At 35.5% G+C, this 27,944-nt stretch overlaps 1 protein-coding gene and 1 non-coding gene across 8 annotated transcripts in view; one reads left to right on the forward strand and one right to left on the reverse strand.

The window, feature by feature from the left end:
• Positions 1 to 27,944, reverse strand: part of AGPS (alkylglycerone phosphate synthase) — a 139,561-nt gene that overhangs the window by 90,505 nt on the left and 21,112 nt on the right. For 6 of the 7 annotated variants that reach the window (XR_009491137.1, XR_009491136.1, XR_009491139.1 and 3 more), the window contains 5 exon segments: positions 16,008 to 16,097; positions 7,518 to 7,608; positions 4,645 to 4,765; positions 4,474 to 4,548; positions 1,402 to 1,473 (listed from right to left, as the gene is read on the reverse strand). Coding sequence is in view for 4 of the 7 variants with exons in the window: in XM_059876460.1 (XP_059732443.1) it covers positions 1,402 to 1,473; positions 4,474 to 4,548; positions 4,645 to 4,765; positions 7,518 to 7,608; positions 16,008 to 16,097 (449 nt within the window). In the remaining 3 variants the exon portion in view is untranslated. 7 annotated transcript variants of the gene reach the window in all.
• On the forward strand, positions 1,968 to 2,039 carry TRNAR-ACG (transfer RNA arginine (anticodon ACG)). Its single transcript has one exon. It is a non-coding gene; the product is annotated as a tRNA-Arg (tRNA).

Below are 27,944 nucleotides of genomic sequence, written 5' to 3' on the forward strand. Positions count from 1 at the left end.
ACTAAAAGTAAACTCACCTTTATTTTATGGTGCGTGCCAAAATGAAGAAATATGGAGCTGAAAGCAAGGGGACATGGCTCCATGCCTTAGGCACATTCAAGTGAAGCCCCTAACAATTTGTGGAACTCCAAAAACATAATTAGAGAAGTTCTAAGCTAATGATTACTGTGGAGAGACAGCATAAAAGAAAAAAATACCCATCCTATACAACTAGACACACCATTATCTTCTTTCTATCATATTTATGAGATTCACTTATCATTTAAAATACTATCTTATATTTCCATACAAAAAGACCTCAATAAATTAGAATATATTCCTTAACATTTGTTGTCAAAGGAAAAATGCTTTCTTGATAACAGTATAGAACAATATAGTATTCTCAATTCTTAACCAGATCTGTATAATCATATAGCAGAATATATTTTAATAGGTACTTTCATATGTTTTGGACAGAATACACATGGAAGTCACCTTGACACAGGGAAGAATTATAGGGGGTGCTTACCTCCAAGGTTCAGCTTAACTTTTCAAGGTATGATAATATTAAGAACATGGCTATGACCAGTGACCACTATTTCTTGTCAAAGTCATTTGAAATCAGAAAACTATTTCATTAAAAATGGCACTGTAAAGCCTTTTGTTCATGAATTCAACAGGAAGTATCAGCTGAAAAAGGTGTCTGGAACTTATGACGTGTAGGGGTCCCATTTCTATTCCATTAATGGCTGGATGGCATCACCGACTCGATGGACGTGAGTCTGAGTGAACTCTGGGAGTTGGTGATGGACAGGGAGGCGTGGCGTGCTGAGATTCATGGGGTCGCAAAGAGTCAGACACAACTGAGCGACTGAACTGAACTGAACTGAATGCCAATTCAGTCAGTGAAGGCAATCTCCTTTGGCTTGTGGAAGTTGTTAAAACAATATGGTTGATGAATGATCAAAAGAGATTAAATTTGCTTTAAAATGTAAAATAATGTTAATTTTCAGTATTAAAAGATACTATTCATTTGGTCATCACTATCCTGGTTGATCTTTTACATATGCATATCCCTCCTCAAAGATTTATGTTGGGTACAGTTAGTCTTTGAAAAAATAATATTCTCTCCATTAAGATAAAGGTTAGAAAGTAATTACTTAAAGAAGGTACATTTTCCTATTTAGGCAGTAAGTCAGAGCTTCAATTAGAATCCATATGGGAAAGAAGCCATGAACTAGGGTAAATCATATCTCAAACAGTTTAGGTAGATCTACTGAGAACAGAAATGAGCAGCATAAGCCAATTTTTCAGGATAACCATATCATAACTATAAGAATACTTATTTTCAGTGGGAATACACAAATATTTAAAACAGAACAACTTTACATCACATTAAAATTTAAAAGGCACAATACCTACCACCAATTGGTATGATACAAAGGTTATATTTGCACGCTAGATTCACAATCTTAACTACATCATCATGACATGCTGTTGAAAAAAGGAAAAATACATTAATCCGAACATGAAAAAAATCTGGGTAATATTGCAATACAAGGGTCTAAAGTGCAATAAACTTCTTCATTTATTCACTCATGAACACATTAAATCACTATCCTAAAACTATTTTGTATCATTAACTTTTCATTTTTAAATAATTTTATACATTTTGCAGTTTAAATATCTACACAGCATACACACATACATGGTACGTAGATATTCAAACTGCAAGATGAGAAACCCACCTCCACTGTGGGGAATACCACATTGTCTCAAATTGCCTTACTGTCTCAAAACTTGCTTTCATGCAAAGAAAAATTTGAACTTTATTACCCAATGGAAATTTACATTAGAGTTTAACAAAGACCTCAGTGAAATGACAACATGTTGGGAAACAAATTTCTTGGAAACTTCCCAAGAACTTCTTATACTGAAGGAGTCAACAGAACAAAATTTTGACTTAGGCACCAATACACTACTCAACTTCCCTGGTGGCTCAGATGGTAAAGCGTCTGTCTACGATGCAGGAGACCCGGGTTCGATCCCTGGGTTGGGAAGATCCCTTGGAGAAGGAAATGGCAATCCGCTCCAGTACTATTGCCTGGAAAAACCCATGGACAGAGGAGCCTGGTAGGCTACAGTCCATGGGGTCGCAAAGAGTCGAACACGACTGAGCGACTTCACGTTCACATTCACACTACTCAAACAGATTATTTGCTTCCTGTGTATGTTAACCTCCTTCCTATCACAAAATTAAAGCACTTTTCCCTCAGATACTCCCTGAAAAGGAAAAAGATCACATCTAAGAACTAAAAGTTCATATATGAGGTAATTTTTTGAAAAATAGAACATTCCATATACTCCTTTTATGGAATCTGAAGAGAAAAATGGATGAGAAGATTAGCAGAACTTCTTACAAGGTAATTATGGCCAGTAAGAAGCAATATACTTATTCTGCTTTAAAATTTCTGCTACAAAAAAAAAATTAAAAAAAATAAATAAATAAAATTTCTGCTACAAGAGATGGATATAAGGATTATACATATAAATATAGGGCCTAGTCATCAGTAAGAGCAAAATAACAGCAGAAAGCTCATCCACCTTCCATCCCAAGTCAAATCCCTAAATGAAATTATTTTCTCAAAATTTAATTATTTATATCAAAGACAATATCTATATTAAACAACTTGCTTCATTATTTGAACACCATTAGTTTACAGCCCACAAGTTGATATCAACAAAGTACTATTAGTTTGCAGTAATCAATTATCTTAACTAAAAGTTTCTATGTATCTGAATATATCATTGATTGATAATAATTTTATTAAGCTTTCAAATTAGCAAAAAAAATTTTTTATACTGACTTCTTAAAAGGATATGCACATATTAAATGAAGATTTAATCATCAAAAACAAAATTAATCATTAAACCATTCAGGATGATCATATTAAGAATTATATGACCTTCAGTGAACTCTAAAACTCAGCAGTGGCCACAGGACTGGAAAAGGTCAGTTTTCATTCCAATCCCAAAGAAAGGCAATGCCAAAGAATGCTCAAACTACCGCACAATTGCACTCATCTCACACGCTAATAAAGTAATGCTCAAAATTCTCAAAGCCAGGCCTCAGCAATACGTGAACCGTGAACTTCCAGATGTTCAAGCTGGTTTTAGAAAAGGCAGAGGAACCAAAGATCAAATTGCCAACATCCACTGGATCATCAAAAAAGCAAGAGAGTTTCAGAAAAGCATCTATTTCTGGTTTATTGACTATGCCAAAGCCTTTGACTGTGTGGATCACAAGAAACTGTGGAAAATTCTGAAAGACATGGGCATACCAGACCACCTGACCTGCCGCTTGAGAAATCAGTATGCAGGTCAGGAAGCAACAGTTAGAACTGGACATGGAACAACAGACGGGGTCCAAATACGAAAAGGAGTATGTCAAGGCTGTATATTGTCACCCTGCTTATTTAACTTATATGCAGAGTACATCATGAGAAACACTGGGCTGGAAGAAGCACAAGCTGGAATCAAGATTGCTGGGAGAAATATCAATAACCTCAGATATGCAGATGACACCACCCTAATGGCAGAAAGTGAAGAAGAACTAAAGAGCCTCTTGATAAAAGTGAAAGTGGAGAGTGAAAAAGTTGGCTTAAAGCTCAACATTCAGAAAACTAAGATCATGGCATCTGGTCCCATCACTTCATGGGAAATAGATGGGGAAACAGTGCAAACACTGGCAGACTTTATTTTGGGGGGCTCCAAAATCACTGCAGATGGTGATTGCAGCCATGAAATTAAAAGATGCTTACTCCTTGGAAGGAAAGTTATGACCAACCTAGACTGCATATTAAAAAGCAGAGATATTACTTTGCCAACAAAGGTCCGTCTAGTCAAGGCTATGGTTTTTACAGTGGTCATGTATGGATGTGAGAGTTGGACTGTGAAGAAAGCTGAGCGCTGAAGAACTGATGCTTTTGAACTGTGGTGTTGGAGAAGACTCTTTGAGAGTCCTTTGGACTGCAAGGAGATCCAACCAGTCCATCCTAAAGGAGATCAGTCCTGGGTGTTCATTCGAAGGACTGATGCTGAGGCTGAAACTCCAATACTTTGGCCACCTCATATGAAGAGCTGACTCATTGGAAAAGACCCTGATGCTGGGAGGGGTTGGGGGCAGGAGGAGAAGGGGATGACAGAGGATGAGATGGCTGGATGGCATCACTGACTCCATGCGCATGAGTCTGGGTGAACTCTGGGAGTTGGTGATGGACAGGGAGGCCTGGCATGCTGCGATTCATGGGGTCACAAAGAGTCAGTCGGACACAATTGAGCGACTGAACTGAACTGAACTGAACTGAGACTCTAAAAATATAGCTATCTATATTTTTTACAGCTCATATGTTTAAAAGTACATATTTCCAACACTAAATTTACTTAAATTTTAACAATACTAAATTAAAAATACAAAGAAAAACAAGAACTTACTTGGCCATAAAACTATATCAGGAATTCTCTGAAACATTCCTTCCCTGAGCAAAAATATCTCATGAAGACAATGACCTGTTTTGTGGTTTAAAAAAGAAAATGTAAAAATATCTTAAAATTAAAGGAAATTTTAAACTTAAAACTAAATAGGATTTATATGAAGTTGCTTACCATGAGCTCTAAATACTCGATCATCTGCTTCTTGTGAATATGAAATATTAGTTTCTTTAAGGTCATGAAGAAAATCTTCACTTACAATAGAAGGAGGTGTATCACTAGGATTTAAGGAGGCCTAGAAAATAAAATTTTTTTTTTTTACTTATTTCTAGAAAATAAAAATTTTACAGAGAAGTGACTATAAAACATGAATGTTTTTTAACATATGAACTAGGACAGAAGCATAGAAAAATAATAAATAATACATATGGAAACCAACTCTGTGACAATAACCAATTACAAATGGTCTGAAAAACTACATTCTGTAACATAAGTTATAAGAACCTTATGTTTTCTCTTTTGCTTCAATGTCCCATCTTTTCATTATTTCTAAAGTCTACAATTAAGGGGGCTTCCCTGGCAGTCCAGTGGTTAGACTCCCAAGCTTTCACTGCAGGGGGCAGAGGTTCAATCCTTGATCAGAGAACTAATAAGTAAGATCCCCTATGCCACATGGTGTGGTCAAAAACAAATAAATATAATAAAAATAAAGATTACAATTAAGAAGATAGAAAAGTCTCAAATCTTCAATTTTAAACTAGGGAGACTGGGATATAGATAACTTCTGCATTATCTACATTTCATCTTAGATAAAATTTATCATTTCAGAATGATAAGCAAAAAGCCTCTCAATAAGACGTAAACCCATTTTTATAGGCCTGCTTTAAAACTAACAACATAAACTTGATACTTAATTTCAACTAACAAGTATTCAACTTTAAAACTATGTGACATTGGCTCACTCAACTTTTTTGAGCCTTGGTTTCTTCAACTATTAAATGAGATTATCGCCATCAAATTTATACAACTGCCATAAGGAAGGAGAGTTAAATGTGTAATTTTTGTGAAAAGCACCTATTATCATGCCTAGCATATAGGATGGAGAAGGCAATGGCACCCCACTCCAGTACTCTGGCCTGGAAAATTCCATGGACGGAGGAGCCTGGTAGGTGGCAGTCCATGGGGTCGCTAAGAGTCAGACACGACTCGGTGACTTCACTTTCACTTTTCACTTTCATGCATTGGAGAAGGAAATGGCAACCCACTCCAGTGTTCTTGCCTGGAGAATCCCAGGGACGGGGGAGCCTGGTGGGCTGCCATCTATGGGGTTGCAGAGTCGGACATGACTGAAGCGACTTAGCAGCAGCAGCAGCATATAGGAAGAGTTCTACAAATGGCTATCCAAATCAAATCTGTTATGTTAATACAGCTATGGTACAGTATTTGGAAAAACTAAAATATAAGAATATGTAAAGAAAAATATTTACATAGCCCTTAAATATCTTATTAGTGTTCTATATTTAATATTCAATTATATAATAAATATTTCTTGCACATGTGCTATAGGGCCCTAGTGATACAGCAGTGAGTTAAACCCAAAAAACTGACCTCATGGAATTAACCTATAGTGGAAAGAAATGACCAAAAGAACCCTGATAAAACATACGGATTACTAATTTTAAGTTCCTGAAAATTGAAATGGCTTAAAACAGAAAAACAGAAGTGCATGTAAAACTGGTAAAATTTATGAATATGATACATAGATTGTATCAGTTTAAAAAAACAAGTAAAACAAATAGTCAAAACACAGAAAGAGAAGATGGTTATTTTGAGACACTAGTATGCCATCTTCTCAGCCAGCCAGCTCTCTTAACAAAGTCGCATTCCTTGCCTCAAAAAACAAAACAAAACAAACAAACAAACAGAAAAAATTAAGGAAATAGAAGAGATTTTTTTAAAAGCAAGGTTAAAAGAATTTGGTTTGGGAGAGGTAGGAATTAGATGTTTAGTCTAATTAGGTACAAGAATAAAATGTAACTGTGGACTTATAAATAAACAAAATAAGCACTCACTGAATATCTACAGTGCTTAATAATATGTTGAATATAGTGGATGCAAAGTGAAGTCGCTCAGTCGTGTCCGACTCTTTGTGACCCCATGGACTGTAGCCTACGAGGTTCCTCCATCCATGGGATTTTCCAGGTGAGAATACTGGAGTGGGTTGCCATTTCCTTCTCCAGGAGATTTTCCCGACCCAGGGATTGAACCCAGGTCTCCCGCACTGTAGGCAGATGCTTTACCATCTGAGCCACCAGGGAAGTCTCTGAATATAGTAGATAATATAGTATAAATTATAGCCTCTGCACTTATGGAAGTTATACACAAAGAGATATACAGAATACTATACCATAGTAAGTAATAAATAATAAACATTATTATTATATAAAGAAATGCTATTTCATTAGCTTAATACAGTTTAAAGGTTTTTAACCCCCCTTTCAGAAAAGTGATACAAGAGCAAACTAAAATTCTCTATCACTCATATCTTAATCAAAATTCTATTTTTAATCTTTAAATATTTTAAATGTTTTGATAATAATATTACATTTTTATTTTAAATTATCCTATATAAATCCTAGATTACTGTCAGTTCATTACAAAATGTAAAAACAACAGCAACTTATATTTTGGTAATAAAGTCCTCTCACAGAATTCATTCATTTGAACTTCACTACTACTCGTGACACATACAACTGACACTTATGACTCTCATTTCTCCTATTAAGATAACTGAGGCTCACAGAGTTTAAAAGTTTGAGATAAATCTCAGGATAAATGCTGAGATTAGGCTCTACATATGTGACGCTAAAAAACAAACAAATAAAAAATACCCCTAGAAAGTCTAACAAGGCCAATCAAACTAACAAAAAGGACAAATATATTAAAGCAACTGTAACATATTACAAAGATAAGTTTAATTAATTTGGGATTAACCACATATATATACACTCAATTAAGAATATTATTAATTGTTTTTATTCACTTACTTTAGAGGTAGTTTTATGCTCCACATTTACTCCAAGGGTATTTTGGATCCACTCTCTAAAAGTTGGCAATGACATGCCACTAAGAGGGTACCTAAGGTAAAAAGAAGTAAAACATTAGAGCAAAGTATATTCATGTAAATTCAAATCTTAGATTCTGTTTCTAGCAGAGGTCAAGTAGTTGCTATCAAACCAACCCTCCCACATATAATGATAAGCTCTGGACAAAAACAAAAAAAAACCTAATTATTTGAGGACAGTATAGATAGTCCAATGATAGGCAAAAATAGGGGGTAAGAAGAAAAGAGCACCACAGAATTTTACAGTTTCAACAGGTTTTAGCTAAAAGGGAAAGCTCCAGCACACAGAGTACCACAGAAAGAATAAAGAATGCAAGAATGCAAAAACTCTATAGTATTCCTGGCTTAAACCACTGGATGGTGTTTGCAGTGAACACAGCATCTGGGAAGAGCACAGAAAAATCACACAAATCCAGGAGTAGTTAGAGAGGGACTTGTAAATAAACTCTGTCCAAATGTCTGGCTGACCTTGAATAACAAGTGTATGGAGCAGACTCTAAGCAGCCCAGTGAAGTTTAAAATAACTGAATATATAATTCAGCTGCTCACCATCACAGAAGTAAACCTGAGGTAAGTCAAGTTAACTTCTTGGTTTAAAAACAACAAAAAAACCTTTACAGACAAATGTAACAGAATACAGACTTTCCTCAACATATCAGTAACAACGTCCAAGATACATTTCAAAATTATTAGACATAAACAACCAACAAAGTGTTATCCATAATTAAGAGAAAAGGCAATCAATAAGAAACCCCAAGATGATCCAAAATATTGGAAATAGCACACAAGGATTTGAAAACAGCTGCTGCTGCTGCTGCTAAGTCACTTCAGTCGTGTCCGACTCTGTGCAACCCCACAGACAACATCCTACCAGGCTCCCCTGTCCCTGGGATTTTCCAGGCAAGAACACTGGAGTGGGTTGCCATTTCCTTCTCCAGTGCATGAAAGTGAAAAGTGAAAGTGAAGCTGCTCAGTTGTGACGACTCTTAGCAACCCCATGGACTGCAGCCTACCAGGCTCCTCCGTCCATGGGATTTTCCAGGCAAGAGTACTGGAGTGGGGTGCCATTGCCTCTTCCCTTGAAAACAGCTATAACCACACTAAAGGACAAAAGGGAAAATATGTTACCAGTGAATAAGAGAAAATAAATCTCAGCAGAGAAATAGAAATTATTTTTAAAAAACAAAAATTCTATAATTAAAATTGAAATAAAAATTCATTGGAGGAACTCAAGAACAGACTGGAGATGTCAGTGAACTTACAGTTAGAGCAATAAAATATATATAATCTAAACAACAAAGAAAATAGAAAAAATTAATGGAGCTGTAGGGACCTGTGGAACAATAGAAAAATAGTAACATGCATATAAATGGAGACCCAAGAACATGAGGAAAAGGAATTTTAAAAAAAAGTATTTGAAGAAATAATAACAGAAAGTATCCAAATCTGATGAAAGACGTGAGTTTAGAAATTAAAGAAAGTGAGAGAACTCTAGAAGATAAATGCAGAGGCACATTGCAGTCAAATTGCAAGTTAAAAAACAAAGAGAAAAAGAGAAAGACATTAAAAAGTAAAGACATTACTTTGCCAAGAAAGGTCCATCTAGTCAAGGCTATGGTTTTTCCAGTAGTCATGTATGGATGTGAGAGTTGGACTGTGAAGAAAGCTGAGTGCTGAAGAATTGATGCTTTCGAACTGTGGTGTTGGAGAAGACTCCTGAGAGTCCTTTGGACTGCAAGGAGATCCAACCAGTCCATTCTGAAGGAGATCAGACCTGGGTGTTCTTTGGAAGGAATGATGCTAAAGCTGAAACTCCAGTACTTTGGCCACCTCATGTGAAGAGCTGACTCATTGGAAAAAGACTCTGATGCTGGGAGGGATTGGGGGCAGGAGGAAAAGGGGACGACAGAAGATGAGATGGCTGGATGGCATTACCAAGTCGATGGACATGAGTTTGAGCGAACTCCGGGAGTTGGTGATGGACAGGGAGGCCTGGCGTGCTGCAATTCATGGGGTCGCAAAGAGTCGGACTGACTGAGCGACTGAACTGAACTGAGAGAAAAATGACATACTACACATAATGTAATAACAAAGTTATGACTGACTTCTCATCAGAAAGTGCAGAAAAAAAAAGAAAGTCCAGAAAACTACTGAACAACATTTTTCAAGTGCTGAAAGGAAAAGAATGCCAACTTAGAATTTTATATCTGGTAAAAGGTATCTTTCAAGAACAAAAGTAAAACAAAGAGCTCTTCAGATGAAAACGAAGAGAACTAAGAGCCAGCACACCTACACTACAAGATATGCCAGAGGAACCTGTATAGGCCGAAGGGCAGTGTAACACTAAATGAACTGTTCACAATGGAATAAGTAAGGACTGAAAGAGTAAATACGTGAGCAAATATAACTGACTATTCTTCTTGATTTCAGTGATAGTACTATAAATCATATCATGATGTGACAACCATAAAAAGAACAGGGAATAGTAAATAAACCAGATTTGGAAGGTGCTTGTATTTTATATAAAGTGCTACAAAACATTTAAAACACACAAAAGAACTCTACAGAGCAGGAACAATATGGAAAGAAGTAGATCTGCTACTCAAATTTTGTTTCCTCTTATCTTCTAACCCAAATTCTATTTAAATAAGTTTATATGAATCATGAACATTATTTCATATATACAAGAAGTCCTAAACTGTATGTATATATAAGAATGATGCAGAAAACTCAAGTGCTTAGAGGGGGACCTTTTCACTTTTAGAAATATTTATCAGAGATGGCAAAATATTAAGTGCTAGAAATAAAGAGATAAATATCCACCATCCAATCTCAGGGTTAGGGTTAATTTTAGGGTTTAGTGGTTGGGGTTAGGATTAGGGTAGTAAAGAAGGTTGATATGCAAATAATAGTCCAATGTGCTATAAAGCAGTAATAAAATAACCCTCAGAACAAACCAAAACAAATTTCAAAATGTTTATTTTTAAATGGCCAAATTTTCATTTTAGTAAACAAGTCTTATCATGTGCCAGGTATTGTTCTAAGTTTGTTATGTATATTAACTTATGATAATGTTATAAAGTTGATATTACTCCATTTTGTAAAAAAAGAAAGACATTAACGCACAGAGACATTACATAATTTAAGAGGCTCAGTTCAGTTCAGTTCAGTCGCTCAGTCATGTCTGACTTTTTGTGACCCCATGGACTGTAGCACGCCAGGCTTCCCTGTCCATCACCAACTCCTAGATCTTGCTAAAACTCATGTCCATCCAGTTGGTGATGCCATTCAACCTTCTCATTCTCTGTTTTCTCCTCCTCCTGCCTTTAATCTTTCCCAGCATCAGGGTCTTTAAATGAGTCAGTTCTTCACATCAGGTGGCTAAAGTACTGGAGTCTCAGCTTCAGCATCAGTCCTTCCTGTGAATATTCATGATTAATTCACTTTAGGATAGACTGGTTGAATCTCCTTCCAGTCCAAGGGACTCTCAAGAGTCTTCCCCAACACCACAGTTCAAAAGCATCAATTCTTCTGTGCTTAGCTTTCTTTATAGTCCAACTCTCACATCCATACATGACTACTGGAAAATCCATAGCTTTAACTAGACTGATCTTTTTCAGCAAAGTAATGTCTCTGCTTTTTAATATGCTATCTAGGTTGGTCAAAGCTTTTCTTCCAAGGAGCAGGCATCTTTTAATTTCATGACTGCAGTCACCATCTGCAGTGATTTTAGAGACCAAGAGAATAAAGCCTGTCACTGTTTCTATTGTTTCCCCATCTATCTGCTGTGAAGTGATGGGACTGGATGTCATGATCTTCATTTTTTGGATGTTTAGTTTTAAGTCAGCTTTTTCACTCTCCTCTTTCACCTTCATCAAGAGGCTCTTTATTTAGTACCTCTTCACTTTCTGCCATAAGGGTGGTGTCATCTGCATGTCTGAAGTTATTAATATTTCTCCTGGCAATCTTGATTCCACTTGTGCTTCATCCAGACTGTAATTTCACATGACATACTCTGCATGTACGTTAAATACACAAGGTGACAATATACAGTCTTGACAGACTCCTTTCTCAATTTGGAACCAGTCCATTGTTTCATGTCTGATTCTAACTGTTGCTTCTTGACCTTCATACAGGTTTCTCAGGAAGTGGGCAAGGTGATCTGGTATTCCCATTCTTTAAGAATTTTCCACAGTTTGTTATGATCCACATAGTCAAAGGCTTTAGTGTAATCAATGAAGCCGAAGTAGATGTATTTCTAACTCTCTTGCTTTTTCTATGATCCAACAGATGTTTGCAACTTGATCTCTGGTTCCTCTGCCTTTTCTAAATACATCTTGAACATCTGGAAGTTCTCAGTTCACATATTACTGAAGCCTAGCTTGGAGAATTTTGAGCATTACTCTGCTAGCATGTAAGATGAGTGAAATTGTGCAGTAGTTTGAGCATTTTTTGGCATTGCCTTTCTTTGGGATTGGAATGAAAACTGACCTTTTCCAGTTCTGTGGCCACTGCTGAGTTTTCCAAATTTCCTGGCACATTGAGTGCAGCACTTCAATGGGATCATCTTTCAGGATTTGAAATAGTTCAGCTGAAACTCCATTACCTCCACTAGTTTTGTTCGTAGTCGTGTTTCTTAAGGTCTACTTGATTTCGCACTCCAGGATGTCTGGCTCTAGGTGAGTGATCACACCAACATGGTTATCTGGGTCATTATCTTTTTGGTATAGTTCTTCTGGGTATTCTTGTTACCTCTTCTTAATATCTTCTGCTTCTGTTAGGTCTGTCCTTTATTGTGCCATCTTTGCATGAAATATTCCCATGGTATCTCTAATTCTCTTGAAGAGATCTCTAGTCTTCCCCATTCTATTATTTTCCTCTATTTCTTTGCATTGATCACATGCAAAGACTTTCTTATCTCTCTGTGCTATTCTTTGAAACTCTGCATTCAGAATAGATCTTTACCATGACTGATAATTGGTTTGAAAAGTTTAAGAAATGATTTTTGTTGTAAAATATAAGGTGAGATCAATTTACCACCTTTTCTTAAGATCAAAGTAGACTATATTATAGAAGATACAGAACCAGAGCAAACTTTCAAGACCAATGAAATAATTCTATAATGGAAAGAAAACTCTGTGGACACAAATATCCAAGAAGGAAGTGCACATCAAGATTTAACGTGACTACAGTGGTTTGAGACTTCATAATTCTTTCTACCATTTGACTTTCCCTCTGAGGCCTCTCACATGTGAACATTGAGCCCACAATCAACAGTGGCTTTTTTTCTTTTCCTTCTACTCAAAGTTAAAACTGACCAAAGTTATTGGCTTTTTACTCTGCTGGAACAAACTATCTTATGTTTACATACTGGTTTAAATTGTTATTTATGTGCAAATTGTCAAAATGTAAATTAAATATAAATGTTCACACTTTAGAAAAAAAAAGATTTAATGTGACTAAAGACAAAGTAACTCTCACTCTGGGGCAGTGCACAGAAGCAGCAGAATATTAGTAGATGCAACCATCTATCCTGAGACCTAGAGTTCCACAACTGCTAACCAATTTTAAAACTTTTTATAATGAAATAAAACTTTAAAAATTATGCTACTAAAAATACAAAGTGCAGGAAACCCAAACAAATTCTCTCTATTTAATCCCTAACTTATGCTTTGAAAGCTCCAATTAATGTATAACCACTTTTAAAGTCAAAGAATAATGACATCTTTCAAAATTTTTAGTTTATAGAAATCTATAGCATTAGCTCTGAAGTATTGCTTTCTGCTGCTTAAACTCAGGAGGACTCAATTCATCTATATCTAGAAATAATAAGAACGGCAAGATTATAAATCTACAGGATTATAAACTGTCAAATTACAAATCTGTTCAGAAAATAGACTGTGTTCAGGGAAAATCTTCTTATTTTCCCCTGACATCTATGAAAGCTTATAATTGCTTCTAAATTAATGGCTGGGTTTGAAATGCCAAAGTTAACCTCCCCAAAATATATACAGACAACCAACCACATTCACTCATAAAATTTTTCTACCTTTTAATGTTCTTGGATCAGAAATAGAGGAACCCCCATAAATTTTCATTGGGAGTCAGTTTCTGGCACCTATGGATTTCCCTTTCTTTTTTCCAGCTCTGTTATCTTTCTTTCTTGTGGCATTTTATCCATGTTTTCTATGTGGTTATAGAAGGCAACCCTGGAGAAAGAAATGGCAACCCACTCCAGTACTCTTGCCTGGAAAATTCCATGGATGGAGAGTCTGGTAGACTACAGTCCATGTGGTCACAAAGAGTTGGATACGACTGAGCGACTTCACTTACTTATAGAAGGCAAAGGGTCAGTCCACTACAATGCCAGAATAAAAGTCTTCACAAAGAATTTTTAAAACTGGCCTTACAATCTAATATTATTAATACAAATTGGTGAACTGATACTGTGAATACTCAACCTTTCCAGTCAGAAATTTCACTTTCTCTTTTAGGTAAATCACAACCTTCTTATGATTCTGTCCTTTACCCCCACTCTGGAACAACAGGAACTTTAGTCATAGAGAATCTTTTTACAATATGACTAACTCTACTGTAGCAGTGTATAGAGTGTAGAAGGCTCCTATAAAGTGATTCCAGAGACTGGAAAGAGAATAAGATCAATACAATGGATAGTATGATATTTTATTAGCACAGTATAACAGAAATAGCACAAGAATGAACCTTAAAAGCACTTCAGTTTTAATCACAATTTCCCACTGCACAGGTGACCTCAAGTAAGGTGTTTAACCTCCCTCATCCACAATCTCCTAATTATTTCTAAGAATACATCACTACCCACTTACGGTTATTTTAAGATAACTCAATAGGAACTCAATAAATAATAGCTATTGTTATCTTAAAGAACATTTGTAAGTGTTTTCTAATTAAAAAAATATTAACCATTATCCCTAGGAGACTAGACTAGAGAAAGCTATGATTCAATTCAATCCTGTTTATTATCCTGTCTGTGATAAAGTAATGGTGGGAATTGAGTATTATTCAGTTATTTGGTTTTAGTTATTAAATAATTTATGCAGCACATATTTAACCCTACAGCATTTAAATTCCATCTTCATGATCACAGAATTACCCTTTGCATAGTGGGTAGCTCAGTGAGAAGCAAAGGTTCCCTGTGCAGGCTCTGCCAGTCAGATGTACTCTTGTTTTCTTCCTTCTCCCTCACTGGACTTGGACTCAGGAGGCAACAGTGCAAAAGAAATGAAGCCTTTATGGAATCATTCTGCTTGGAAGGGCAGCAGCACTCTTCCAAAGTCCAAAGTCAACAGAAGAATTCTCTAATTCTACTACAACCTGAACAAAACTTTCTCTCATGATGACTGAATTCCCTCTGCTTTGAATTTATGCTCTCCAAACAATATATAAATTACAAATTTTGCTTTCTATATATCTTAAGATCAGAAAAGGCAATAATAAGTGTTCTACACCCTGAAAAAGAAATAATCTAATCATAAATGAATGCACCGGGGCTCTAATTTTTTTCTAATATCTTATGAGTGTTGCACATATGTCGGCCACATGTAACCTGATCCCTTCTGGAAAAACTGGCAAGTCAAGTGTCAGAACACCCAAAATAAAAGCCAGATCCTAAACAATGGGTATAAGGGTTCATACAGTAAGGTATAAATAGTTGTGACACTTTCTGTGATTAATCATTCACTTAACATACATACACTGCTAACATAAACCACTACAAAGCCACACTACTCCACAGAAAACAGGAGGTTTATGCTTTCAATGGTGCTGGGCACAAAGTGCCTATCTGCTCCTCACATAGAGCGAAGATGCTATGCCTTCAACACCCAAAGATAGAAAAATGAAGGTAATATCTGAGAAGAGAGGAAGTTGGTTTTTCTAAGTTGAAAAGATTCACTCCCCTCCCCCCAAAGATTTTGTAAAGCCATCTCTACATGACAAGTTTCTACTGTATTAGACATTATTCTACTGAAAATATAAACACTCAATCTTTAGATCCTGATTCAAAATACCTATAAAATGACATCTTTGACAATTAGAGAAACGGAATGTGAAATGGATAACCAGGTATTATAAAATTTCTGTTATATTGAGGAGTATGATAACAGTATTATATAATTGGTTTTACCAGGTCCTTTTAAGGGATATATATATAGAGATGTTTAGAAGGGACATGACAATGTCAGAATTTGATACACAAAAGAAAAAGAAAAGCATTTATTACAAAGTATTAGTCACTTTTAAACCTAGGGAGAAGCCATTATATTATCTGCTCTACTTTTATGTATGTCTATTATTAATGTTACATTTGTTATTTATGTTTAAAATATTTCATAGATATTTAAATAAAAGGAACAAAACAGAATAAACCAGTTACCTTTTCCCAGTCAACTCAATTTGTCCTTTCTTATTGAAGATGAACTTGGAATCATTATATCCCCATCCATTCCATTTCATAACTTCTTGCCTAATAAGCAGAAAAATATATGAGATCTATGCTAAACATCTCAAAACTGAACAGTGCATCACTGACTATTAACTTTCACAATCATTTAATAGAAGACCTTATTCTACTAATATTATGTTGCCTTAAATAAAACAAATATATTAAAAATGTCTGTGCACGAATTATTTCTAAATATAGAATCACTGATGGTCAGCACCTGCTTCCTAAAGAGCTACAGCCACTAAATTTAATGCATAAAAAGGAAAAAGGAAGAAAGAAGAATGGAAAAAAATTTTTAAGAGTACACATATGCTTCATTCTGTACATGTTATTGAGTTTGCATTATATAATGGTCTATATGTAATTTCCCGTTCAAATTTCACTTGAACAGGAAACAAATTTCTGCATAAATTAGAAAAATCACAATTATCAATCTTCTGTTAGAATAAAAAATACCAATTTACAAAGTCATTTTCATCAAAATCAATGACTCAGCCATCCAATTTTACACATTACAAAAGAAGTAGACAGGCCTGGACCCATGTAGAACACAATAAGCAACCACACTGAAGTACTGTATCAGCATTAATACATATTTTAGCATGGTACCGTAGTACACTTGGGTCACTGAAATAAACTAATGGTGAATCTTCTTATTGCAAATTCAGCGATGCAGTTTATGATGAAAATAGCTGAAGAAAACTCTTGTCTATGAATAAAGTTACTTGCTTCATTAAAATTTCAAAATACATCACAGGAAAAAAATCTATGTGTGGTGATGAATGTTAACTAGATTTATTATGGTGATAAATTCACAATATATACAAATATTGAAACACTATGCTGTATACTTAAAACCAGTATAATGTTACATGTCATGTTTACTTCAATTTTTTTTAAATTTCAAAATAAACAATGATGTACTATTAAAGAGTATCCTAATTCTCCATAATTCTCAAGGAAGAAAATGACAGCTGACAAGCAAATCTTTTATTATAATCATAATTCTTTTCCTGATTCAAAGGCTTTTCAAACAAGTAGAATGCTAACACAATACAACTGAACCAAATACAGTCATTAATAGTGTATGAAATTCCTATCTGTACATAAAATTAAGAAAAGAAGCTAGGAATACGATCTTTAAAATTATAACTGCTATCAATAAAAACTATAGTCACTATACAAAAACAAACTGTTCAAAAACATATGCTTTGTTTTCAAAAACATCTTAAACAGTATCAAATCCAGATATTAGATTTGCAGATGTGCCTGTTATAAACTACCACTCAATATTTTCTTCTTATTTCACAATTCTACCCCACAGTAGAGACAGGTTTTGCAAGACAGCTCTTGGAAAAAAATCTCTACAGAAAGATCTACTGTCATATGACTAATACACACTCGTTTTCTTAAGTTTATACAATGTAAAAACAGATTCGGTAATCATTCACTTTGCCTTTTTTAATGATTGCATTCTCTTCACTTCTCTTCATTTTTATGAATATAACTTAGCTAGTATTTTTATATTTCCATAAGAGAATATGGAGATTTTAGCTACATCTTTACTTAATATTTTATAATGTGTGCATAAATTTTTATATATGAAATGATTTTATTAGTGAATTTAAACATTTGCCAGGAAATCACGCTATAAAATAGTAGTTTGGTATTACACAAAATAAATGCAAAAAGAGCAATATAGTCATTTTGCCTTGATATTACAATCATTAGCCATGGGAAATTATTTCACTACAGATAATGGATTTGGCATGTTTACACAGCTTAACAATGAACATCATTTTCCTTAAAAATTATACTTAGAATTTAAAAAACTTATCCCCAGATGGCCTCAAAGTAAAAAGCTAAATGTGATTACATGTGTTCACTCTTAACACTTCACAAGAAAAATTAATCGAGGTAAGCAGGAAATATCTGTTGCTGTATACTGAGAAATGAAGACATACTCAAGAGTCTGGAAATGAAATTCTCAGTTGGGTAATATCCTAAAGAACTTCCAAGCTTTCAACTATAGGCTAAGGTACCTTTTTCTCTTTTTTTCATTTCAATCAGAAATTCTACCTATGATATAGGCGTACCATATTCATACCAATTTTTGGAGGCTTCCCAGAAGTTGAAATAAAGGCATTTGTAATGCATTTGTGCCCCCCCCCCAAAAAATACAAGCCTATGTTGCTAAAATACTATATAATTAAAATCTATGTTAGCTCAAAACCAATCTTCTATTATTTTCAAAGTATTCCACATGTTAAATAAAAAGTAAGCAAATTTCCTAGGCTTCTGGTTTTAAACTTTTACACATATGTCCTTTCAAATGATTAATATTTCCTAAGACACTTACAGACAACTATGAGTACCTTAAACTTTAAAATAACTTCTTATGTAGAAGAATGTATTGAGAACACTGAAGGCCATTACAGTATTAACATTTTAAAAATTAAAGCAAAACTTTACATAGTCATAGAATTCGAAAACTACAAAGGTCCTTAGAAACTATCGAGTTCAAGTGCCTATTTCTCAGATAAAGAAATGTGAGCCCCATGGAACATACTCCAGGACAGATCACATCTTGGGTCACAAATCAAACTTTAGTAAATTTAAGAAAATTGAAATCATATCCAGCATCTTCTCTGACCACAACACTATGCAACTAGGTATCAATTACAAGAAAAAAACTGTAAGAAACACAAACACATGAAGATTAGACAACACATTTCTAAATAACCAACAGGTCACTGAAGAGATCAAAAGGGAAATAAAAAATTTTCTAGAAACAAATGACAATGAAAACATGACAACGCAAAACCTATGGGATGCAGCAAAAGCAGTTCTAAGGAGGTTTATAGCAATACAATCCTACCTCAAGAAACAAGAAAAACATCGAACAGATAACCCAACTTTACACGTAAAACAACTGGAAAAAGAAGAACAAAAAAACCCCAAAATTAGTAGAAGGAAAGAAATTTTAAAGACCTGAGCAGAAATAAATTAAAAAGAAATGAAAGAAACAATAGTAAAAATTAATAAAACTAAAAGCTGGTTCTTTGAGGAGATAAAATTGACAAGCCTTTAGCCAGACTCATCAAGAAAAAAAAAGAGAAGAATCAAATCAACAAAATTAGAAATGAAAAAGGGGAGGTTACAATGGACAATGGAGAAATACAAAGGGTTATAAGAGACTATTATGAACAATATGGCAATAAAATGGATAACCTGGAAGAAATGGACAGAGTCTAGAAAAGTTCAATCTTAGAAAAGTTAGAACTTGAACTTAGAAAAGTTCAAGACTGAACCAGGAAGAAACAGAAATTATGAACAACACAATTACAAGCACTGAAATTGAAGCTGTGATCAAAAATCTCCCAAAAAACAAAAGCCCAGGACCAGATGAATTCACAGGAGAATTCTATCAAACATTTAGAGAGAGCTAAAAAACATCTATTTCTGATTTATTGACTATGCCAAAGCCTTTGACTGTGTGGATCACAAGAAACTGGAAAATTCTGAAAGAGATGGGAATACCAGACCACCTGATCTGCCTCTTGAGAAATCTATATGCAGGTCAGGAAGCAACAGTTAGAACTGGACATGGAACAACAGACTGGTTCCAAATAGGAAAAAGAGTACGTCAAGGCTGTATATTGCCACCCTGCTTATTTAACTTCTATGCAGAGTACATCATGAGAAACGCTGGGCTGGAAGAAGCACAAGCTGGAATCAAGATTGCTGGGAGAAATATCAATAACCTCAGATATGCAGATGACACCACCCTTATGGCAGAAAGTGAAGAGGAACTCAAAAGCCTCTTGATGAAAGTGAAAGTGGAGAGTGAAAAAGTTGGCTTAAAGCTCAACATTCAGAAAACGAAGATCATGGCATCTGGTCCCATCACTTCACAGCAAATAGATGGGGAAACAGTGGAAACAGTGGCAGACTTTATTTTTTTGGGCTCCAAAATCACTGCAGATGGTCATAAAATTAAAAGACATTTACTCCTTGGAAGGAAAGTTATGACCAACCTAGATAACATATTCAAAAGCAGAGACATTACTTTGCCAACAAAGGTCCATCTAGTCAAGGCTATGGTTTTTCCAGTGGTCATATATGGATGTGAGAGTTGGACTGTGAAGAAAGCTGAGTGCTGAAGAATTGATGCTTTTGAACTGTGGTGTTGGGGAAGACTCTTGAGAGTCCCTTGGACTGCAGGGAGATCCAACCAGTCCATTCTGAAGGAGACCAGTCCTGGGTATTCATTTGAAGGACTGATGCTGAGGCTGAAACTCCAATATTTTGGCCACCTCATGCGAAGAGTTGACTCATTGGAAAAGACCCTGATGATGGGAGGGATTGGGGGCAGGACAACAGAAGATGACATGGCTGGATGGCATCACCAACTTGATGGACATGAGTTGTGGTAAATTCCAGGAGTTGCTGATGGACAAGGAGGCCTGGCCATGCTGCGATTCATGGGGTCGCAAAGAGTTGGACACGAGTGAGCGACTGAACTGAACTCAATGCCTATCCTTCTAAAACTCTTTCAAAAAATTGCAGAGAAAGGAACACTTCCAAACTCATTCTACGAGGCCACCATCACCCTGATACCAAAACCAGACAAAGACAACACAAAAAAAGAAAACTACAGGCCAACATCACTGATGAACATACATGTAAAAATCCTCAACAAAATTTTAGCAAACAGAATTCAGCAACTCATCAGAAAGCTCATACACCATGATCAAGCTGGATTTACTCCAGGAATGCAAGGATTCTTCAATATATGCAAATCAAGCAATATGATACACTATATTAACAAATTGAAAGATAAAAACTATATTGTCATCTCACTAGATGCAGAAAAAGCCTTTGACAAAATTCAGCACCCATTTATGATTAAAATTCTTAAAAAAAATGGGCACAGAAGGAACCTACCTCAACATAGTAAAGGCCATATATGATAAGCCTACAGCAAACATTATTCTCAATGGTGAAACACTGAAAGCATTTCCCCTAAGATCAGGAACAAGACAAGGGTGTCCACTTTCACCACCATTATTCAACATAGTTCTGGAAGTCCTAGCTACAGCAATCAGAGAAGAAAAAGAAATAAAAAGGAATCCATGTCAGAAAAGAAGAAGTAAAGTTCTCACTGTTTGCAGGTGACATGATACTGTACACAGAAAACCCTAAAGATAGTATCAGAAAATTACTAGAGCTAATCAGTGACTTTAGCAAAGTTGTGGGATACAAAATCAATATTCAGATATCATTTGCATTTCTATATACTAACAATGAAAAAATCAGAAAAAGAAATTCAGGAATCAATCCCATTCACCATTGCAACAAAAAGAATTAAATATCTAGGAATAAACTTACCTAAGGAGACAGAAGAACTGTACACAGAAAATTATGACACTGATGAAAGAAATCAAAGATGACATAAACAGATGGAGAGATATGCCATGTTCCAGGGTAGGAAGAATCAATATTGTGAAAATGACTACACTACCATATGTAATCTACAGATTCAATGCAATCCCTATCGAATTACCAATGGCATATTTCACAGAGCTAGAACAAAAAATTTCACAATTCATATGGAAACACAAAAGACCCCAAATAGCCAAAGCAGTCTTGAGAAAGAAGAATGGAGCTGGAGGAATCAAGCTGCCTGACTTCAGGTTATAGTACAAAGCTACAGTCATCAAGACAGTATGGTACTGGCACAAAAACAGAAATACAGACCAATGGAACAAGATAGAAAACCCAGAAATAAACCCATGCACCTCCGGGTACCTTATTTTTGACAAAGGAGGCAAGAATATACAATAAGGCAAAGACAGCCTCTTCAATAAATGATGCTGGGAAAACTGGACAGCTACATTTAAAGGAATGAAATTAGAACACTTTCTAACACCAAACACAAAGATAAACTCAAAATGGATTAAAGACTTAAATATAAGACCAGAAACTATAAAACTCTTAAGAGGAAAACACAGGCAGAACACTCGATGACATAAATCAAAGCAAGATCCTCAATGACCCATCTCCTAGAGTAACAGAAATAAAAACAAAAGTAAACAAGTGGGACCTGATTAAACTTAAAAGCTTTTGCACAGCAAAGGAAACTATAAGCAAGGTGAAAAGACAACCCTCAGAATGGGAAATAGCAAATGAACAACCAACAAAGGATTAATTTCCAAAATATACAAGCAGTTCATACAACTCAATGCCAGAAAAACAAACAACCCAATCAAAAAGTGGGAAAAAGACTTAGACTTTTTCCCAAAGACATACAGATGGCTAACAAACACAGGAAAAGATGCTCAAGATCGCTCATTATTAGGGAAATGCAAATCAAAACTACAATGGGTAATCACCTCACAACAGTCTGAATGGCCCTCCTTAAAAAATCTACAAACAATAAATGCTGGAAACGGTGTGGAATGCTCTTGCACTGTTGGTGGGAATGTAAATTGATACAGCCACTATGGAAGACGGTATGGAGACTCCTTTAAAAATTAGGAATAAAACCACCACTGCTGCTGCTGCTAAGTTGCTTCAGTTGTGTCCGACTCTGTGCGACCCCATAGACGGCAGCCCACCAGGCTTCCCCGTCCCTGAGATTCTCCAGGCAAGAACATTGGAGTGGGTTGCCATTTCCTTCTCCAATGCATGAAAGTGAAAAGTGAAAGTGAAGTCACTCAGTTGTGTCCGACTCTAGCGACCCCATGGACTGCAGCCCACCAGGCTCCTCCGTCCATGGGATTTTCTAGGCAAAAGTACGGAGTGGGGTGCCATTGCCTTCTCCGAAAACCACCACATGACCCAGCAATCCCACCCCTAGGCATATACCCTGAGGAAACCAAAACTGAAAAAGACACATGCATACCATTGTTCATTGCAGCTCTATTTACAACAGCTAGAACATGGAGGCAACCTAGATGCCCATCGACAGATGAATGGATAAAGAAGCTATGGTGCATACACACAATGGAATACTACTCAGCCATAAAAAGGACTGCATTTGATTCTGTTCTGATGAGGTGGATTAACCTAGAACCTATTATACAGAGTGAAGAGAGTCAGAAAGAGAAAGATAAATATTATATTCTAATGCACATATATGGAATCTAGAAAAATGGTACTGAAGAATTTATTTACAGGGCAGCAATGGAGAAACATATATGGACATGGGGAGAGGGTGAGATATATGGAAAGAGTAACACAGAAACTTACATTACCATATGTAAAATAGATAGCCAACAGGAATTTGCTTTATGGCTTGGGAAACTCAAACAGGGGCTCTGTATCAATCTAGAGGGGTGGGATGGGGCAGGAGATGGGAGGGAGGTTCAAAAGGGAGGGGACAAATGTATGCCTCTGGCTGATTCATGTTGAGGTTTGACAGAAAACAACAAAATTCTGTAAAGCAATTATCCTTCAATAAAAAAATAAATTTAAAAATAATGCGTGCCCAGAGAAGAGCTCATGATTACACAGCTACGTTAACTGTGAGCACCAGAAAGTGAACTCTCAGTCCTGTCATGCTTCCTCTTCAGGCATGTAATATTTGAAAACTACTAAGTCATGCTCTCAGGTAACCAAAATGGTTTAAAGGAAACTCTTCTTCATCACATTAACATTTTTCTAAATACTATTACATGTTATTATTATAGTCATTCTTCTGCATTTGACCTAAAGGAAAACATTTTAAAAATCAAGGAATCTGGTTGTATTAGTACACCCAATGACTTATAGTCTCTTTATCTACTGGGATAATGAATTCTGCCATTCAGAATAATGACTCCAAAGCACTAAAAAACTGAAATGGATAATGATCAAAGAATCAACTTTCCGTAAGATTCAAATAAAAGAATTCAATTCTCAACTAACCACAGAGATTAATTAATCAGACTGATCTCTCAGACTTGCCAATTTTTAGAGCTAACTACAAATTTAATGTCTTCAAAATATAAGACCTCCCTCTTTCTGCCAAGAAAAAAGAAAACCTGGATCAATTTTACTACACACACACACACACACACACAAATCCAATGTTTTACACATTGATATATGGGACCATAGTGCTTCCCAGGTGGCACAGTGGTAAAAAAATCTGCCTGCCAATGCAAGAGATGTCAAAGACACAGGTTTGATCCTTGGGTTGAAAAGATCCCCTGGAGAAGGAAATGGCAACCCCCTTCAATATTCTTGCCTGGAAAACTGCCTGGACAGAGAAGCCTGGTGGACTACAATCCACAGGGTCGCACACAATCGAAGATGACTGAGCACAAACACACAGATCTGACCACGGTATCAAACAGTGAAATAGCACAGTATTAGCTGGATTAACAAAAGAAAAAGGAGACACTGAAATACCATCACACGCACACAAGGTGGCAGTGTTCTCCCATGCTGCACATACTCAGTGGCCTGCGCTTCCAAATGCTGTTTTTGCAAAATTTTTAACTGAAATTTAGGGTTAGCATTATCTTTGTCAAAACCATACAACTCCTTCTCAAAATGGGAAGTTTTCGTTTTTAAGTCTCTGTATAAACATAGATTAATAGTAACATTACTATTTCTCTATTAGTGATAAATTGAAAGAATCTTGATATAAATGTATATTTCCTATCAGTATTTCTAATCATGATAGTTTTCATTGGAAAATATGCTTTGAGCTATTTTTATTACATGTAAGCAAACAACAAAAAAAGTTCAGCTAGCTTGATAACTAAAAATATATACATATATATTTCCAATATAACTCCAATAGTCAAAATTCTAATACAAGATTCTTTACTGCTCAGTTCAGATAAAAACCAAAATTTTCCCTATATTTTCTAACTTAAACAATGAGAAAAACATCATATGATATCACTTTTGAAAAATAAAAACTAAAGTATGAAACTTAAGCCCCAATGCTGAATTTCTAACTAACCAAGCTCAGGATCAGTTAAATTCAAATCAATTCCACATGTATTATAATATTAAGACGTTAAAAATTTTTTTTAGTCTTTCAAGGTTATTTTTATACTAGTTAAAATCCTTACCTGGTAATGTGTTTAATTATTTTAAAACCCAAATAATCTAAAGAAAATCATGAAAGTGAAGTAAAAGATAAGTGTTGAGAAAGATACCAAGATTTAATAAATATTTCCCTGAAAAGATGTTACCAAAAAAACCTATAAATGAAACATATTCCTACTAGCTTCTCTTTTTTTTAATAAAAATCAGAAATTATTTCATTCATGCAAGTTCAGTACATGATACAATTGGTTGATGAATATTCCTACTTTACACAGGATCTATATTCGGTGTAGGTAAAGATTATCTGTAACCTTTATTTTTTATTCCTAGTAGGTTTTATTTTAAAAAATTGAAGCTGAGGTCCCATTAAAAATATAAAGGCCTAATGAGGGGAGAAATCTGCAGAACACCATTTACTTGTAAATTTAATTTAAAATGTATATGATTTACAACACATTTAAAATCATGTTAATATTTAGTCTACAAGTCCTACAAAATTATTTCTAAAAACTCAATAGCAAAACACCCATACAACTATTTACGATGCTTATTGTCTAGATCTAAGAGTGCAACTAATCCCCTTTCAAATGTTGCTGCTGCTAAGTCCCTTCAGTCATGTTCGACTGTGAGATCCCATAGAGGGCAGCTCACCAGGCTCCTCTGTCCCTGGGACTCTCCAGGCAAGAATACTGGAGTGGGTTGCCATTTCCTTCTCCCCCCATTCAAATAATTATTAATCTAAGTAGCTTAGCTATATGGAGAAGAAAATGGCAACCCACTCCAGTATTCTTGCCTGAAGAATCCCACAGACAGAGGAGCCTGGTGGGCTGCCGTCTATGGGGTTGCACAGAGTCAGACAGAGCTGAAGTGACTTAGCAGCAGCAGCTTAGCTATAAGTATAATAATTTATGTACTATAAAATGCAAGCCCCTTTACAAAAAAGAACTGTTAATTCACTAAGTCATATCGACTCTTTGTGACCCCATGGACTGTAGACCCCAGGCTCCTCTGTCCATGGGATTTCCCAGGCAAGAATACTGGAGTGGGTTGCCATTTCTTTCTCCAGGGGATCTACCTCACCCAGGGATCGAACCCAGGTCTCCTGCATTGGCAGGAGGATTCTTTACCGCTGAGCCACCAGGAAAAAACCACAAAAAAGAACAGAAAAAATCAAATAGAAAATGTAGGTAACCACCACTTAATTTACACTGCTACAAATCTCCCAGTTCTAAGACTGTTAAAAAAATTTAACTTAAAAAGATAAATGCCATCAGACTTTGAAAGCCTAATACTGTCAAATACCTGAACCACAAAATATTTCCTCTTGCCCTGATATAAAACTCATTAACTCTTCTAACTATACTTCTATTTCCTACAGAGAAAAACTGGCCTACTGAAGTGGCCAGGAGGCTTGACAATTTTTTCATCATGAGTTATCTACTGGCACTTCAACTTTTGGTCACTAGTGAAGGAAGTTAACACAAGTCAAACTATCTAAGTACAATTAATTCTGGGACCCTAAGAAGATCAGGTTTCTGAACAGGTCAACAAGATAACAGTGCGTTCTCCTTGCAAAGCCTGGATATTATCATGCAACCCTTTGAACTTCAATATGAATTTCAATCTTCCTATAATATACCCTAAATTAAAACTTTACCTGCCATAATAAAAATCTGGCCCCTCCATGTAATGAGTCAGTTTTATAACTTTAGCCTGTGTGATAGTGTAAATGGGATTAAGATTTTGGACACAGGAAGTTGTCAGCAAGAACATGGAAAAGAGGAACTAGTAAGCATTACTGGTAAACCACTCCATAGAGCAATGGTGTGCTAACTTTTTGTATGTAATGTCATTTTCATGGCTCAGCTATACAACCCCTGGGTATACTTTGGGGAGGAATTCACACATAGTTCCATCAGGAAACATGTGTGATATAGTCTCCAGAGTATTATTTGTAAGAATAGCTGGAGGCAACCACTGGCAAAATGAGTGAGTAGTAAGTAAATGCCCTGAAATATTGAGTTGGCCAGAAAGTCTGTTCAGTTTTTCCTGTAAGATACTAATGGAAAAACCTGAACGAACCTTTTGGCCAACCCAATACTATGCAGCAATGAGAAGCAGAGAGGTACACAGATACACTCAATATATACAGAAATATGAAGGTTTTTTTAACAGTAGTGAATGCAAAAGGAGAAACAATATGATCTATAGCATAACACCATTTAGGCAAATTAAAAATACACACACTAAATAATGCTACATATTTTATAAAACATATATACACATATTTAAGAATATTCAAGAGTACCCGTGGGAAAGGGGAGATGGGATTAGAAATCAGAGACTGAGGAAATAAAGATAAGAGTTCTCACAATTGTTCATAGGCAAATGCCATGAACTTAAAAAGTGTGATTGCCACAACTCTGAACCTGAAGCAAATACGTAGCTCAATCCTTTGAGTCTCAGTGCAGTTCTCTATGTTCCAAGAAAACAATCCTTCCTTTGACATACATACAGAAATTCCATGATGGTTCATTATAAAACTCATTGCTGGTTTACTTAGCAATCTCTACAAGTTGCAGTTTTCTTTTTAAATGACAGAATTCCATTACAAATGAGTCAGCATCAAATATACAGCAAATCACATACATATTTAATTTCCTACAGTCAACTCTTTTTATATAAAGTTTGCAAGACTCTGGTACTATGAAGCAACTTTTTAAGACCTGAATTCAAAGGCCAAAAGTTAATGTCCCTAATGTCCAATTCCTATTATACTCGATATAAATTAATGAATAGAGGAAAAAGAAATATACAGTT

The sequence above is a fragment of the Bos taurus genome, chromosome 2, assembly GCF_002263795.3.
Source record: "Bos taurus isolate L1 Dominette 01449 registration number 42190680 breed Hereford chromosome 2, ARS-UCD2.0, whole genome shotgun sequence".
Taxonomy (NCBI): Eukaryota; Metazoa; Chordata; class Mammalia; order Artiodactyla; family Bovidae; genus Bos; species Bos taurus.